Genomic DNA, 15,986 nt, shown 5'->3' on the forward strand with positions numbered 1-15,986 from the left:
GTAAACCATTTCCCGAACAACTGGGATGTCGTAAGCAGCGAGAAGACTAGATCAATGATCAAGAAAAAGACCACAGGATCATTCGAACAGATCATAATCGGCACCATAAACCTTGAAGTATAAGTGTGCCGGCTTAAGTAACTGGTAGAACTCTAGATTTCCCCAACTTTTCCCAAACCACTCACAAACAATCAAAACCCCCACATTCTGGCCAATGACGCTATAGTGCAGACCCAACTTTGACCGGCACTCGATTGTACAGTGAAAGCCCCAGAAACGCGCGATTTATTTACGATACCTATGGGTCCGCGCCACATCTGCACCCTTTTCTCCCTCTCCACCCGACTTCCCTCCCTTCCGCGATCTCTGCCCCGCCTCCACCAAACTTTCCCACGACAACGTCCTTTCTCTCCGCCTCCTTCCCTGGCCCTACCCCTCCACTCGACCTTCCGAGCCCAATCTCACTCCACAATGGCCGACGTCGAATCTGCCAAGCGCGCTGCCGCACACACCGCTGTTGCGAACCACTACCCCAAGGATGCTCGCTGGGTTGGTATCGGCAGCGGAACGACGATTGTCTACGTTGTCGAGGCTATCAAGGCCCTCGGTGTCGACACTACCCCTACCCGCTACGTGCCAACAGGCTACCAGTCCCGCCAGCTAATCATCAGCGCCGGATTGACGGCTGTTGAGTTCGATGCTATCCCCGCCGGCGTGGTGCTGGATGTTGCATTTGACGGTGCGGACGAGGTCGACGACGAGCTTAACTGCATCAAGGGTGGTGGTGCTTGTCTGTTCCAGGAGAAGCTGGTCGCTATGCAAGCGAAGGAGTTCATCTGCGTTGCTGGTAAGTTTCAGTGCTGTGGTTTTTTTTTTTTTGCATGTGACTCATGCTGATGATTTTTTTCACTGCTTAGATTCGCGCAAGCTTGTGTCTCGTCTTCTTACCAACTGGAAATACGTTCCTGTCGAGGTCGCTCCTATTGCCGCTTACCGTGTTCTGAACAAGCTGAAGGAGCTTGGTAGCATTGACCCGGTTATCCGTATCAACTTGGATGAGAAGGAGGGCCCTCGCAAGACTGATCAGGACTTCTTCCTGATTGATGCTCCTTTCCCTGTTATGCTCACCCAGGCTGATGTTGCTGCGGGCAAGGTCTCTGGCCAGAATGGCGTCTGGGAGGTTAACGAGCTGTCGAAGAAGATCAAGGAGATCGGTGGAGTTCTTGATGTCGGCATCTTCTCTGGTCTGACCGGTCCTCAGGCTGCTGCTGCTGGTGGCATTGGTGGCCAACGTCCTGTTGCGGCTTACTTCGGTATGCCTGATGGCTCGGTGGCAGTGCGCAAGGCCTCTACTTGAAGACCTTCACTTGTGGTCTTGTTCAATTTTCGGATTCGGTTTACGTATATAGCATGATGATACCAAGATATTTATCCCATTTTGATAGAAAGGGGATCTAGAAATGAAGATATGTTTAAAGGATTTTGGTTTTGGTTTTGGTTCAATTGGCTCATTAGATTCGGTGGTATCAAAAAGACTGCTTTATATTTTCAGCTCGACTTATACATCTCCGCACAATCTTTGTTTTGGCAGATGTATATGGCTGACTTTCAGGTTGAAAGGCGAAGATCTTTATTTTGCGCCTTTGCCCTTAGCCTCTGTCTCGCTCAACTCACGCACATAAATCTTTACCACTCCTTCCGGAAGATCATCCTTGCCGTCCTCAAAACCGGGACTCACTGCGATAGCCAAGTATTTACCGCTGGCGCTGAAATCAACAGCAGCGACACTAGATGGGTACTTCTGGTACTGACGGATGCGGCGTTTAGAAATACCGTCCCACAGAGCGACTACACCATCACCACCGCCTGACGCAAATGAGCCATGAACGGGATGGAAAGCGAGCGCATTAACGGGGTACACGACGTCGACCCCATCTTCCGATGTCTGACGATGGCACTTGAAAGCGTATTTCCGCGCCTGTGACTCAGGCGAGGGATCGAACCACTCAACGGCAACACGACCCTCAATGCTGGATGAGGCATACCCGGTGTCTCCTGGCATGCAAGCGACACAACGTGTCATGAACTTGAGACTGCTTTCGCGCCGCTGCCAAGGCTCGATCTCCACTCGGTTACCGTTGGCCGTAGTGCTGTCGGACTGTGCAGTGAGGAGGGCCAGGGCCTTCAGGTCGTAGATGTGGAGGGCACGCGATGCCATAGCGACAACGAGCTTTGTGGCTGTGAGGGAGATGGAGAAGGGTTTCGAAGGGAGCGGGATCACGGCAGGTAGGGAATCAGTGGTTGTACCGGTATCTGTGCGGGATACATGGAGTGTAGAGTCCCATGAGCCTGAGATGATGACCTTATGTTCTGGGCTGTAGACGACATTGCGCACACCGGCTTCGTGGCTGCTGATGACGGTTTGTTGGGAGGTATTCAGGTCAATCCTAGGATAGTTAGTGAGCAAATTCAAGGTTAATCGTTCGAGAAGCTTATGTAAAGCTCCATTGAAGGGTTGCTTACTTGCGCACGTCCCAATCCAAACCAGCGGTATAGATCTCGTTCTCATTCTCGCCAAAGCATACATCCAACACGGGAGCGCGGTGCTCAAATTTCTGGAGAAGCTTTCCCTCTCCCACTGCACCATTCTCGTCGCGCAGGTCATAAACATAGACGTTCTTATCCCATGATGATACAACAATCCGGGTCGAATCGGGCTCGGGGGAGAACTTCAAGGCAGAGATAGCGTCGCTCGGTGGCGAGGACAGCGTAAATTGATCTGCAAGGAAGTCAGAAAATCATTCAATCGGTTGTACCGAAGCTTTGGGACACTCACTGGACGCCATTGTTAAGGGTTGGAAACGTTGGAGAAGGAAGCAAGATGGCGGCTTAGCTGCAGCTTTACACCTGTTGCTTTTCTGCCGTTCCCGACCGCCCATGTCCCCCGCGCTTTTTGATAAGAAAAAAGATCTCGATCTAGCTACCACTCGTGTCGACAACTTCAATTCTAATTCTTTCTCGACCTTCAAGATGCCATTTGCCCAGCTGGTCATCGGACCTCCCGGAGCTGGGAAATCCACCTATTGCAATGGCATGCACCAGTTCCTAGGCGCCATCGGCCGGAAATGCTCCATCGTTAATCTCGACCCCGCCAACGACAAGACCTCATACCCGTGCGCGCTGGACGTGCGCGATCTTGTGACTCTGGAAGAAATCATGGATGAAGATCATCTTGGACCCAACGGAGCTACTTTATATGCTCTCGAAGAGCTTGAGGAGAACTATTCTTGGTTAGAGGGCGGATTGAAAGAGCTCGGAGGTTCGTGCCACACTCCACTTATGATCCTTCATTTGATCTGATAAACTGATACTTTGGAGTACAGAGGATTATGTTATTTTCGATTGCCCCGGGCAGGTGGAGCTATTTACACACCATTCATCTCTACGAAACATCTTTTTCCAGATCCAAAAACTGGGCTACCGAGTTCGTATCAGCCCTAAGATTAAGAAAGAGCACCTCGTTGACCATCCATGTACAACAGCTAATAGTAATCCACCTCATCGACTCCTACACCCTAACCCTCCCCTCAATGTACATCTCGGCTCTCCTTCTCTCTCTGCGCGCTATGCTTCAGCTCGACCTCCCGCACCTCAACGTTCTTACTAAAATCGACAATCTATCCAATTACAACGACCTCCCTTTCAACTTAGACTTCTACACGGAGGTCCAAGACCTCTCATATCTTCTTCCTCACCTTGAAGCCGAAAATTCCCGTCTCACAAACAGCAAATTCAGCGCCCTGAATGAGGCCATCATCTCGCTTGTGGAGGAATTTGGGCTCGTCAGCTTCGAGACGCTGGCCGTCGAGGATAAAAAGAGCATGATGAATCTACTGCGAGCTATTGATCGTGCGTCAGGGTATGCATTTGGGCCCGCAGAGGGTGCAAACGACTCCGTCTGGCAGGTTGCCGTTCGAGAAGGAATGGGTGTTACGGATGTGAGAGACGTGCAGGAGCGATGGTTGGATGCGAAGGATGAATATGATGATATGGAGAGGAAGGAGTTGGAAGAGGAGGCGAGGATGCGCGAGGAGGCTAACAAGGCTGTCAATGGGGATCCGGATGAAATGGACGAGGACGAGGAAATGGCAAATTGGAAAAATTCAATGCCGGATAGCGGGATCAAAGTGCGCCGAAAGGAATGATTGATGAATAAATTCATTCTTATCAGCGGCTAAAAGATTCAATGTATAATATCGCATATATGCCACAATGTGGCCACTTAGTAGGGGTATCATTTAATCGTACAGACCAGCTCTAACCGTCAAAGCATGGGCCTAGCCCTGGGAAGTATCGATCCAGTCAATGGATAGATACAGGCGATGACAGGAAAGTCCTCACTCATCTTCCATCTCATCGTCACTCACATCTACAACACTCTGCATGACCATGTTCTTTCCTGCACCAGCACCGGAAACCAAATCCCCCAACACACCCTTTTCCTCGACGCCTCTGACCCGAACAATCTCCCTCCTTGCCCGCCGAATGGCCTCCTCCTCGGCTTTCTTCATTGTCCCCGACACTCTCAAAACCCGAAATACACATCCCCGTTCTCGGCCTCCGTTGGGCCGCTTCTGGGATGCATCGCCGCCTGTTGAGGGGACATGCGACATATGTGTAAGAGCGGACCAGACGAGACGGAAGGACGCGCGAGGGCAGCGGAGGATGGCGGTCGATGTTGCGGGAGAAAGGTATTTGACTTGGGGCGGTTAGTGTATGTAAAACAGAGAATCCACGGCCTTAGTTCTTTTATTCGCTCCCCTTTGCAGGGCTCAAATCGGAAGAGCATTGGGGAAAAGAAAGAACCAAAAAACCATGGAGAGTCATGAGTCAAAGAAGATTGAGCAGCCAAAACCTACCATTGATTCCTCCTGCAGAAGCACCGCCCAGTTTCCCTACACCGCAGTCCCCGTATAGCTCGCTGACCTCCTCACGAATCATCTTTGCAAGGAGGCCTGGTGTCAGCGCGTCAGAGGTAGGCGAATGGATGGCTAGTTGTGCGGAGGTGGATGTGCTAGTGGATTTGGGCGTGGAAGAGGGCCATGTTGCCGGATCAGGGTAGAGGATATCTATAAGCAGATAACGGTTTTTGAGGCGGACCATTTTGCGTATTTTTCTGGGGGTAATGGAGTGGGATGGAATAGGAATGGAAATTGAGGGCGCGAAAAAGAGGTGGGTACGATAAGATAAGGATTCTCGAGTAGCTTTGGTTACCGCCAACACAGGATTTGATTCACTGTTCGCCAACGTAGTATCTAGCGTTGGAACTACTGTATTTCGATGTACCCTACGAGATATGGATCAACATGAAAATTTTATACCTCAATGGCTTGCTTATATTCATCATGCAAGGGCATTCATTAGGTCCCCGGAGGTCTAGTCATCTAAACAAATTAAATCAAGAATCCGTAGTCGGGCATGGGCACCGATTTCCATCATGGCGTGCCTTTTTGGTTATTCATATATGGCATCGCCTTCAAGCCCGGTTTGTACCCTTAGAAAAGGCTGTGCAGACACAAAAACTGCTTCAGACAAAAATAAAACAAATGGATCAACCATCCAAACTCCACCATCCTCCAATCAGAGGATGGACTGTATGCCACTAGCGGACGGCGCTGCAAATCATGAACAAAATCACAGGTTGACCTCGACACGGCCCTCGGCACCACCCTTCTGGAGAGTGGGCAGCAGGTAGGTGATGTCGTCCCAGGGGTGACGGTAGAGACCGGTGCGCAGGCGCTTCTGGTCGAGGTAGTGGGCAATCAGACCGATGCTGCGACCCAGAACGAACAGACCGTTGAGAACACCCATGCGGATGTAGTCCTCAGCTTCCTCGGGAGTGAAGGCACCGCAGTTGCGGAGCAGGTCAATGAAGCAGACAGCAACACAACCGTCAACGTTCAGGATAAGGTTGTCCTTCTTGGAGGTGGTGACAGTCTCGACAGCAATGGCGTAGTCGAGCAGCTTGGTGCTGGGGAAGTGCTTCTTGGCGAACTCCTTGACGAGCTCGACACGCAGATCAGGGTTGTTGCGGGACTTGACCTTGTGGCCGATACCGGGAATCAGCTTGTTGGCCTTGCGAGAAGAGTCAACGAAGTCACGGGGGCTGAGACCCTTGTCAAAGGCCTTGGTGAACTCCTCAGCGGCACCGTCCAGCGCACCACCGAAGCGGGAACCAATGGTCAGCAGACCGGAAACGAGGGCACTGATCAGATCCTTGCCAGCACGGGTTGTAATGATGGTGTTCATGGCACCAGAAACGGCAGGACCGTGGTCAGCAGTGAGCATAAGAACCATCTCCAGGAACTTGCTGGCGTAGGTGGGCAGGCGGCGGCGGAACCACAGCAGAGACATGACACCACCGATACCGATGTCCTCCCGGAAGACGTCGGAGATGGGCATACCGGCGTACAGAAGCTCCTGGCCACGGTCGTCGGAGATAGTGGAGATGAAAGCAGCGGGCTTACGGACGAGACCCAGCTCCTGGGCCCAGGAGTAGTCAATGGGGATCTTGGGGACAACGGGCTCGGCGGCAGGGACGATGTTGCCCTTGCTCACCTCAGCCTCGTAAACGGCCTTGAGGGCCTCGGGCAAGTCCTCGAAGGTCTCGGGGACGACAATGCCAGCCTCGCGCATGGCCTTGTTCTTGTAGACAGCAGTCTCGAGCTGAGAGTTGGCGGAAGCACCGGCGTGACCGAACTGAACCTCAGTCTTGAACATGCTGGCGCAAGTACCGATGGCCCAGGCGACAATGGGCTTAGTGATGGTGCCGTTCTTGACAGCCTCGATCACACGGTACTCCTCAACACCACCGACCTCACCGAGCAAGACGAGGATCTTGCACTCAGGCTCAGCCTGGTAGCGGAGCAAGTGGTCAATGAAAGTAGTACCGGGGTAACGGTCACCACCAATGGCGACACCCTCGTAGACACCGTCGGTGTTCTGGGAGATAATGTTGTTCAACTCGTTAGACATACCGCCGGACTTGGAGACGTAACCGACGGATCCCTTGCGGTAGAGCTTGGAGGCAACAATGTTGTCCATCATACCACCAGTGTTACCGATCTTGAAAGCACCAGGCTTGATACCACCGACGGTGGCGGGACCGATGATGGTGATACCCTTCTCCTGGGCAGCAACAAGGATCTCACGAGCACGCTAATTTCGGGTTTTTGTTAGACCTTGGACTGCAAGTGCAATTGAACAATGGAGATCGACTTACACGCTCGGGGACACCCTCAGCAATGATGGCAATGGAGCGAATCTGGGGGAACTCCATCAACTCCATAGTGGACTGGTAGACGGAACGGGAAGAGGCGAAGTTGACGACGGTGTCGACATCGGGGTGCTTGGCGAAGGCCTTCTCAGTGTCCTGGTAGACGGGGAGGAGGGTCTCGCTGGTTCCCCAGTACATCTTGCTAACGAATTGGCCACCGAAAGTGTAGATGATACCGGCGACGGAGGGGGTGGAGCGCTTGCAGATGAAGTCAAAGTCGAGCATGCCCTGCACGGCTCGGGGTTGCATGCCACTATTGCCAGTTAATTCTTCTGTACCCTTTTTTTTTGGCCAGACCGGAGGCCTCGGGGGCCTCGCGTGCGGACTTACTATACGAAGCATCGTGTCTTGTTGTGGAAGAGAGCGTGGTTTTGGGGAGAGAGCACACGGCTGGGAGGGGCGAAGCGGGTAATGTTGTCGTTGGCAGACTGGTTGCCGTTGCCGGCAGCGGAGGAAGTAGAGGGCATGATGAATCTGTGGCGGATTGAACTGTTAGACGTGGTTCGGTGATTACAGCGATAGAGGGGCAAGCTGGAATGCCATTTGCCGTAGGAAAGAAAAGACAGAAGAAGAATTGTGCCAATGATGGGAGTCAGGAAACGTACCTATTTGTGCAAAACACCCGCTATGTTTTTTTTAAGAGGAAAGATTGGGGGGAAAGAAGGAGATCAAGAAGAAAGGAGTTGTCAGAATGTGAAGAAAAAAAAGCGCGGGGCCGAGTACTCGCAGATACGGTGTACAGCTCCTCCCAGCGTACGCTAGAGCTCAACAGTTCCCCAAAGTACCGGGTACCACCGATACTTGTGGGATCCACTTTGAAGATCCGCTCTGTTAGCGCGTGTTTCCGATACACTGTATTATTACGACTGTATAGGAAATCCAATCCAGGCACTGTCGTAAACCGTACATCGTACATCGTACATCGCATGTCGCATATCGCATACTCTCTATAGATAGACTCGAGGATGAGTACTGTATGTACAGATAGGTGTTATCATTCGTCAGTCCAAATAAACACGAATACGATGATGACGGTAGTTGGCGCCCTGCGGTCAACCCCGAAACAGTGCTGGGGGCTACTGTGTAGATCCAATTCTGGGGTGAACCCAACAGAATAGACTCAAGCGTTCAGACAAGTTCGGAGTTGCAGGGGAAGCTAAAAGGAGCGGTGTCGGGGCCACACTCCTTCGGGGTTACATAGTAGGGATACGGACATCAAGTACGGAGCGGTAACCTGAGTGTAATCCCAACAGGGCAAACCCCCACCTTCCACTCTTTTTTTTTCAGAGTCTCAACATACAGTGGATCACCCCTCAATTGTACGCTGTAATCTCCAGCACAATCTTTTTTCTTGTTCTACGCCGTATTCTCCAGTCTTAGTCTTTTTTCCCCCTAGCTTCGGCTTTCCAAAAAGTTATCCTCCCTCTACTTTCCCTCTTTTTTTCTCATCCTTGATCAATTCCCCTTTCACATACACATCACAATCATGTCCGCCAAGTCTATTCTCGAGGCCGATGGTAAGGCCATCCTCAACTACCACCTCACCCGCGCCCCGGTGATCAAGCCTACTCCTCTCCCTGCTTCCTCGACACACAACCCTCCCGCTCGTCTCGCCTCCCTCCACTTCCCCGAAGACAAGAGCGTCAAGGATGTCCTCGACCAGGCCGAGGTTACCTACCCATGGCTGTTGGTCCCCGGCTCCAAGTTCGTTGCTAAGCCCGACCAATTGATCAAGCGCCGTGGCAAGAGCGGTCTCCTCGCCCTGAACAAGACCTGGGCTGAGGCTCGTGAGTGGATTGAGGCCCGCGCCACCAAGGAGGTCCTCGTTGAGACCGTCACCGGTGTTCTGCGTCAGTTCCTTGTTGAGCCCTTCGTGCCCCACCCCCAGGAGACTGAGTACTACATTAACATCAACTCTGTTCGTGAGGTAAGCTTAAATCCGACTACCGTGGTATGAAAACAAGCAAAAAAGAAGCTAATTTGAACCCTAGGGTGACTGGATCCTCTTCACCCACGAGGGTGGTGTTGACGTCGGTGATGTCGATGCTAAGGCTGAGAAGCTGCTTATCCCCGTCAACCTGAAGAACTTCCCCTCCAACGAGGAGATTGCCTCCTCCCTCTTGAGCAAGGTGCCCAAGGGTGTCCACAACGTCCTGGTGGACTTCATCTCCCGCCTGTACGCCGTCTACGTCGACTGCCAGTTCACCTACCTCGAGATCAACCCTCTCGTTGTCATTCCCAACGCCGATGCCACCTCCGCCGACGTTCACTTCCTGGATCTGGCTGCCAAGATCGATCAGACTGCCGAGTTCGAGTGCGGCACCAAGTGGGCCATTGCTCGTAGCCCCGCTGCCCTGGGTCTGCCCACTCTCCCCTCCACCGACGGCAAGGTCAACATCGACGCTGGTCCGCCGATGGAGTTCCCCGCCCCCTTCGGTCGTGAGCTGAGCAAGGAGGAGAAGTTCATTTCCGACATGGACGCCAAGACCGGTGCCTCCCTTAAGCTGACCGTCCTTAACGCTAGCGGTCGTGTCTGGACCCTCGTTGCTGGTGGTGGTGCTTCCGTCGTCTACGCTGACGCCATTGCCTCCGCTGGCTTTGTCTCCGAGCTCGCCAACTACGGAGAGTACTCCGGTGCCCCCACCGAGAACCAGACCTTCCAGTACGCTCGCACCGTCCTGGACCTGATGCTCCGTGCTCCCCAGCACCCCGACGGTAAGGTTCTCTTCATCGGTGGTGGTATTGCCAACTTCACCAACGTTGCGAGCACCTTCAAGGGTGTCATCCGCGCCATCCGTGATGTCGCCCCTGTCCTTATCGAGCACAAGGTCCAAATCTGGGTCCGCCGTGCCGGTCCCAACTACCAGGAGGGTCTCAAGAACATCAAGGCCGCCGGTATTGAGCTGGGTCTCGACATGCACGTGTTCGGTCCTGAGATGCACGTCAGTGGTATCGTCCCTCTGGCCCTCCAGGGCAAGAAGACTGACGTCAAGGAATTCGGCGTATAAATGTGATTCTTGCTTTTGGAAAAATTTGGGTCTCTCTTGTTTGTTGTTTCTTGCAGCGTTGCACCTCCCCCTCCGTTGCATGGGTTTGTGTGTGTGTGGAATAATGCATGGCATGATATGAAATATGCGGGATGATGCCGCCCCGCGGGCTGGGCTGTGCCATGCAGTCCCCCCGGCGTCTGTTCCTGGTTTGCTGGTCGAGGGTTTGGCGTTTCTCCCTTGCCCGGACGAAAAGACCGCGTGCTTGGTGCCGACGTACATGATTAGATTTCCTTTTATGTTCACCTTTCCCCGGGGGATTTAGATCGTGATATCCCATCGGATAATATATCAGTGATGATACGAGATCTTTTGCACATACTCTGTAATTCACGGTTTACCTAAGAAATTATCCACGTAGCTTTTGAGTTAAGGCTAGTCCTGTGGTTAAAAACAGGTGTGCTAGAGTAAATGGGCAACATTCAGAATATAATACACATTACCAAAAAAAAAATACCGATCTATGTAATAAATTACAGCGCCATACGACTCCACCAGAGCTTTCCCCGGATTTAACAGGGGCCAAATCGATCCCGCTGATCTGGATCCCCAGGAACGACCCATAAAGTTAAGCTATGGACCGTGCTGGGGGCAAATTGTCATTTGTGGTGGGTTGTGTTGCATAGACTGAGGTGGGTGAGGTTCCGCTGCTCCGAGATTAGATCCCGGACGAACGGGAGGCTGGGGATGTGTCAGGGCAGATATAGGCCTTGTCTAACCATATACGGATAGTTAGGTTCTTTATTTGTTAGATCACGTACATTGGAATGGCGACTGGAGTTGTTCTTTTTGTTTTGGAGGGTATGCTGACATGATTTTTTTGTTCTTAGAATTGGGTTCGAAGTATGTATTTGCCGGGCGGTTATGTCGATACCCGCGTAGAGTAGATTAGACCACATGGTCGAAGCAGCATCAATGAACTCCGTGCTTCTAGTAGGAGTGTTAACGGATGTAAATGCAGTTTGTCTTTAAGATATAAGAAGAGAACCAGGGAAGCTTCAAAGTCAGTACTCGTGAATATATTTCTTACATACTTGGGTCATTAGTAGTTATACAGGCTTACAGTACAGGAGACAAAATCCACCTATGGTTTTGACTGGCGGGTAGTTGCCTCTAAATTATAGAATGATTGCGGTCGTCAAAACAGATAGGCAACCTAAAGTCGTGTAAATCCATGAGCTATGACAGGTCTCATGCTCATGCTAATTCCTAAATCTGGCCATGATAACGTCGTCGGGCGGGAGCTGCGAAAAGCCCGTCGGAGGCCGACTGCTTTGTGGAAGACGAGTCCGATGCTGCGGATTGGTTTGCGAAATCTGCGCTAGAAGTAGAAGGTCGGTCAGCTCCCACCTTGACAATTTTTCTCTTCTTAAGACAAACAAACATACGATTGTGCAAGTTTAGGGTAGGCCGACTTGGAGGAAGCATTCCCGTAGTTTTTGAGATTTTCGAATCCAACCGTCTGGAACTTCCAGTACCACTTCGCTGATATCGATGCAATTGCTCAATTCCACTGGGACTCATAGGGAATGATGGCGTCTTTGGAGGGAGTGGCGTAGAACGAGTAGGAATCTGGGACGGCCCAGATGGGGCGAGCGATCCGACAGGTATACTTCGTGAGACTGTGTTCAAAGTATGAGAGACTGTTTCCGAAGCTGCAGTCTCCATACGGGATCGCATGGCGCGTGCTTTGAGAATGTTGTAGAGATTCGTCATCTGTGTCAATTTCGTGGACTTTTCACGATAGAGATCCACAAGCTCTTGATTTTTCTTTTGCAATTGTTCTTGGACTGCTTGTAGATCTATAGATTGAGGAATTAGCTTTATGCATTATAACTGGAGAACTCCAGCCAATATACCTGAAAGCCTGCTGTGAAGATTTGAGATTTCCGAGTTCGCGTTGAGAACGACTCTGTCCATCTGCATGTTGAGGCTTGTATACTTTTCGGTGAGACTCTTGCCCAGGAATTCTTGATAAAATCTAGAACGTCAAGTAAGCCGTTCCTGTTCTCAATGATCTGACGGGACCAAAGAAGCATGAGAGAAGCAAATTTACATCTCTTGCGTGCTCTGATATGCCCAAAACCCCAAAGCACGACCAGCGCACTCCATGACAGTATTGGGGTCCAAACCACTCAGCACACTCGTCTTGTAGTCTTCCGTCGGATTCAAAATCGTGGAAACAGCATCATCGGGGTGGGATAGAACTGTTGAACAGGCAGGGCAACGACGGTCATCGGCAGTGGGATGTGAAAGCCCGAGGCCATCTGCACATCCTACACAAAATATGTGTCTTGAACCGTCAGTTTCTCAATTACCAGCCACACCCAATGCGACTCACGAGCAAGTTGTCACCACCGCTCTCTCCTTCAGTCGTGCACGGCATTTGAGGGAATTGCATCGTAGGTGGAAATCCATGACGTTGTTTAGTATTGGCTGATGGGAGGAAAAAGAGAGAATGGGAGTGGGTAGTCAATCTCCGAGGACCAAACGTTCATCGTAATTTGGTATTTGATCTAGTTTTGAGCCACACAGCGCCTGGATATATTCAAACAAAAAAAAAACAGATATGCCCCCATAGGATTCATAAAAACACCACGCTAAAAGAAGAATGTATTTCCCTGTGCATCACGACGTGTCGAGTTCATCTTTTCTTCAAATTCCTTGCCGGGCTCATACTCATTCCAAAGACTAGCCGGGTAGATATGCTTGTTCTTCTCATACCAACGACGATCTACTACTTTGGTTTCCGCCGAGTCCTTGTCAGCACCCTCCAATGGATGATCACTGGGTCGATATAAAGGGCCATCATTTGAGCGCTCTGGAGGAGGCTTATTGGTGTAGTCAAATAATAATCCTCCTGTCTTGGAGAAACTTGGCACTCGGTTGGCGATAAAGTGGTAGAACTCGTAATGCTAAATCCAGTCAGCTTGAGTGATCGGCAACAATGAATTACAAGTTACTCACGTGAGGAACAATGATATTGCCTTTAACAAGCATCAAGTCATCAACACTAACTCGTGCCCATTCTCGACGAGTATCCTTCCGTGCTTTGGAAGCTCCATTGGCACCACCGACCCCCAACTCTGCACCAACTTTGCGACACCGATCTAAAAATAGCCATACATGATCCCCCTTCTTGACTTTGACTGAGCCAGCAGGTGTGCTTGTGCCATCAAAGAAGACAAAAGGGATCAAAATCTCCGTGTTCTTGACAGCTTCTTGCATGGCTAAGAATTCCTTGCGAAGCGCATCACGAGCTTGCGCTTGTTCTTCCAAAGCGGCCTTGGTTAGAGCTTTCGGAGGAGGCGGTGCATTTGGGTTAGCCTTCATGCGAACGGCTCCCGAGGTTGGACCGTCCTCTATCGGTGTCTTTGAGCCGGACCGAGATAAACTCGAGTCGCGTGGAGTAGCTGCAGACTCCTCACCCGTCCCATCCTCATCGTCGCCAAATGAAAGCTTACTCTTTGCAAGAGGCTTCTTCTTTTTCTTTTTGGGGGGACCATCGCTTCGAGGCGTTGACGATCTATTCAATCATAGGAGGGGTTAGCTCAGGTCGCCGTGGAGACAGTCGTGGGGAAATCGAGCCCTTGGAACTTACCCGTCAGTCACATCGCCTGTAGAGGGAGTTGCGCTTCTTGAATTACCAGATGCCAATCGTCCAAGGGACTTGTCATGCGCTTCGCGCTCTTTTTGCTCCAGGACCTCGGCGCGTCGTTTGCGAAAGTCGGACAAATGCACGAGACCGACGGTTTGCGACTTGAGCATGTCCTCCGCGGAGGCAGTTTGGCCCGTGAAGGACCGTGGAGTGGAGTTGCCACTCTCTTGATCCGCCATTTTGTGTACCGATTTAATTCACACAGTCGCAAGATAGTCGCAGGGAGGAGTTGGCTCAACGAAAAACGTTGGATATCCGAATCACTGACGTCTGGGGCAGTGCACGTGACTAAATTCAAAGGTACCGCAAATCATGAATCAGCAGATGGATTGGGAGTATTGATTGATTTGAAAGCGAGACATCTGGATAAAGACGAATGGATCAGCTCTCTCTTGCTTATTGAATGAAATTACCACATTGGCAAGCTTTTTAGAAAAGTGAAGTATACTGGAGCCTTATTATTCAGGCATCAAAGCAGAACGACGAAGATGCTCGACATATACTGTCCAAAGTCACCAATCGATTTAGCAGATAAGAGCAGTGTCATTCACAGTCTCTTTAAAGTTTAAATTGATCCTTTTTATCTTTAACAATAGCATTGCAGTATCATTCTTACTCACAAATGAAAGTGCAACTTCATACAAACATCGAAGGCCAGCTCAAGTGCAAACAGTCCAAACTCCCATTTACCTGCGGAGGATCGCCAGCCAGTCGCGACATCTTTTCTACAACAGAATCCGTGCGACCGAAAGCAAATCACCATGGAAGACGAAGAGGATGATTTCTACGATCCCGCCGACACGGTGGCACCGGCCCACGCACCGAATAACGCCCAGGACACAGCCCCAGGCCAACAGATGGACGACATGGATGACGAGGAGGAAGTAGAGGTCGACTCCGATGAGGTTCGATACCAATTGCTTTACGCCTTGGTCCTTTCACTAACCAAGCTCAGGATGATTTCAATATTATTACAGAGGCCCCTGCCGACGCGCCCCCTCCAGAGCTGTAAGCCATAGCCATCTGAGCGCATGTTCATATTTATCTAACCCTCGAAGCTCCCATCCACGCCATGCAAGCTTACGACAAGACTCGCAACGACCGTCCTCCGCAGACTCATCGGCTGTCTCCAAATCTGCGACACCGTCTGCCACTCCTCGTCTTGATGCCCCAACTCAACTGCCTGGAACCGGCAGTGCTGCTCCCACAAAACCTACCGTGCCTCAAAATCAAAAACCAGGCTCCTCCTACCCACCCATCCATACCTCCACCATAGATGTGAATGGCAATCCCGTGCACCCTTCAACTGGGAAGACAATCATGGCTACAGATATGGACACAGATTTCCCGGCTGATGATAAGCCTTGGCGGCGACCGGGCTCTGATGTCTCCGACTTCTTCAACTACGGCTTTGACGAATTCACATGGGTTAGCTATTGTCTGAAGCAGCAGGAGACACGCAAGGAGGTTGGCGACCAGAAGCGACAGATGGATGATATGTCATCGTTCTTGGGCATGGGAATGCCTCCGATGCCTGGTGCACCACCTCCAGTCCCCGGACCTACAGGCGGCGGTCCGCCAGCCATGCCTGGTATGCCCGGCATGCCTGACATGTCCCAAGATATGATGCAGCAGATGTTGGCCGGCATGATGGCTCAGGGAATGGACCCCTCTAACATGGATCCAATGGCCTTTATGCAGAGCGCACAAGCGATGATGGGTGGCCAGCCTGGCGGTGGTGGTCAGCCAGGCCAGCAGAACTTTGGAGGCCAAGCACCGAATCAAGGCTTCGGACAGCCTCCACAAGGTCAGATGGGATATGGAAATTACGACCAACGCGGTAATTATGGAGGCCGTGGACGGGGGCGGAGATGGTAGTTTAAATGTCAGTTTTAGTACTTCCTATGTGATCATTTTGGGTTCGCCCTCCGGATGATGGGCTGGA

General features: G+C 51.3%; 9 protein-coding genes across 9 annotated transcripts; 4 read left to right on the forward strand and 5 right to left on the reverse strand.

The window, feature by feature from the left end:
* Window positions 1–471: 471 nt before the first annotated feature.
* N7484_005940 (ribose-5-phosphate isomerase RKI1) lies at window positions 472–1,357 on the forward strand (the record flags this gene model as incomplete). The annotated part of the gene is made up of 2 exons (XM_057116359.1): window positions 472–847; window positions 918–1,357. 2 exons carry the CDS (start codon window positions 472–474, stop codon window positions 1,355–1,357), a joined length of 816 nt encoding a protein of 271 aa, XP_056972242.1.
* A 273-nt stretch (window positions 1,358–1,630) lies between these two features.
* Window positions 1,631–2,846, reverse strand: N7484_005941 (WD40 repeat domain-containing protein; the record flags this gene model as incomplete). Its single annotated transcript, XM_057116360.1, has 3 exons — window positions 1,631–2,447; window positions 2,524–2,779; window positions 2,837–2,846. 3 exons carry the CDS (start codon window positions 2,844–2,846, stop codon window positions 1,631–1,633), a joined length of 1,083 nt encoding a protein of 360 aa, XP_056972243.1.
* A 184-nt stretch (window positions 2,847–3,030) lies between these two features.
* N7484_005942 (GTPase GPN2) lies at window positions 3,031–4,205 on the forward strand (the record flags this gene model as incomplete). The annotated part of the gene is given in 3 exon segments (XM_057116361.1): window positions 3,031–3,319; window positions 3,384–3,533; window positions 3,550–4,205. 3 exon segments carry the CDS (start codon window positions 3,031–3,033, stop codon window positions 4,203–4,205), a joined length of 1,095 nt encoding a protein of 364 aa, XP_056972244.1.
* A 192-nt stretch (window positions 4,206–4,397) lies between these two features.
* Window positions 4,398–5,163, reverse strand: N7484_005943 (Rpp14/Pop5 family protein; the record flags this gene model as incomplete). The annotated part of the gene is made up of 2 exons (XM_057116362.1): window positions 4,398–4,759; window positions 4,920–5,163. The coding sequence occupies 2 exons, from the start codon at window positions 5,161–5,163 to the stop codon at window positions 4,398–4,400; spliced, it is 606 nt and encodes a 201-aa protein (XP_056972245.1).
* A 531-nt stretch (window positions 5,164–5,694) lies between these two features.
* On the reverse strand, window positions 5,695–7,803 carry N7484_005944 (uncharacterized protein; the record flags this gene model as incomplete). Its single annotated transcript, XM_057116363.1, has 3 exons — window positions 5,695–7,218; window positions 7,283–7,589; window positions 7,667–7,803. 3 exons carry the CDS (start codon window positions 7,801–7,803, stop codon window positions 5,695–5,697), a joined length of 1,968 nt encoding a protein of 655 aa, XP_056972246.1.
* Window positions 7,804–8,822: 1,019 nt separating this feature from the next.
* On the forward strand, window positions 8,823–10,344 carry aclA (putative ATP citrate lyase subunit (Acl); the record flags this gene model as incomplete). Its single annotated transcript, XM_057116364.1, has 2 exons — window positions 8,823–9,263; window positions 9,328–10,344. The coding sequence occupies 2 exons, from the start codon at window positions 8,823–8,825 to the stop codon at window positions 10,342–10,344; spliced, it is 1,458 nt and encodes a 485-aa protein (XP_056972247.1).
* A 1,248-nt stretch (window positions 10,345–11,592) lies between these two features.
* Window positions 11,593–12,769, reverse strand: N7484_005946 (uncharacterized protein; the record flags this gene model as incomplete). Its single annotated transcript, XM_057116365.1, has 7 exons — window positions 11,593–11,704; window positions 11,772–11,868; window positions 12,054–12,185; window positions 12,243–12,364; window positions 12,440–12,590; window positions 12,664–12,676; window positions 12,725–12,769. The coding sequence occupies 7 exons, from the start codon at window positions 12,767–12,769 to the stop codon at window positions 11,593–11,595; spliced, it is 672 nt and encodes a 223-aa protein (XP_056972248.1).
* Window positions 12,770–12,983: 214 nt separating this feature from the next.
* N7484_005947 (FAM50/XAP5 family protein) lies at window positions 12,984–14,220 on the reverse strand (the record flags this gene model as incomplete). The annotated part of the gene is made up of 3 exons (XM_057116366.1): window positions 12,984–13,298; window positions 13,351–13,909; window positions 13,985–14,220. 3 exons carry the CDS (start codon window positions 14,218–14,220, stop codon window positions 12,984–12,986), a joined length of 1,110 nt encoding a protein of 369 aa, XP_056972249.1.
* A 582-nt stretch (window positions 14,221–14,802) lies between these two features.
* fip1 (cleavage polyadenylation factor subunit FIP1) lies at window positions 14,803–15,919 on the forward strand (the record flags this gene model as incomplete). Its single annotated transcript, XM_057116367.1, has 3 exons — window positions 14,803–14,946; window positions 14,997–15,049; window positions 15,100–15,919. 3 exons carry the CDS (start codon window positions 14,803–14,805, stop codon window positions 15,917–15,919), a joined length of 1,017 nt encoding a protein of 338 aa, XP_056972250.1.
* Window positions 15,920–15,986: the final 67 nt, after the last annotated feature.

The sequence above is a fragment of the Penicillium longicatenatum genome, assembly GCF_028827895.1.
Source record: "Penicillium longicatenatum strain IBT 33135 chromosome Unknown contig_3_segment0_segment0, whole genome shotgun sequence".
Lineage (NCBI taxonomy): Eukaryota > Fungi > Ascomycota > Eurotiomycetes > Eurotiales > Aspergillaceae > Penicillium > Penicillium longicatenatum.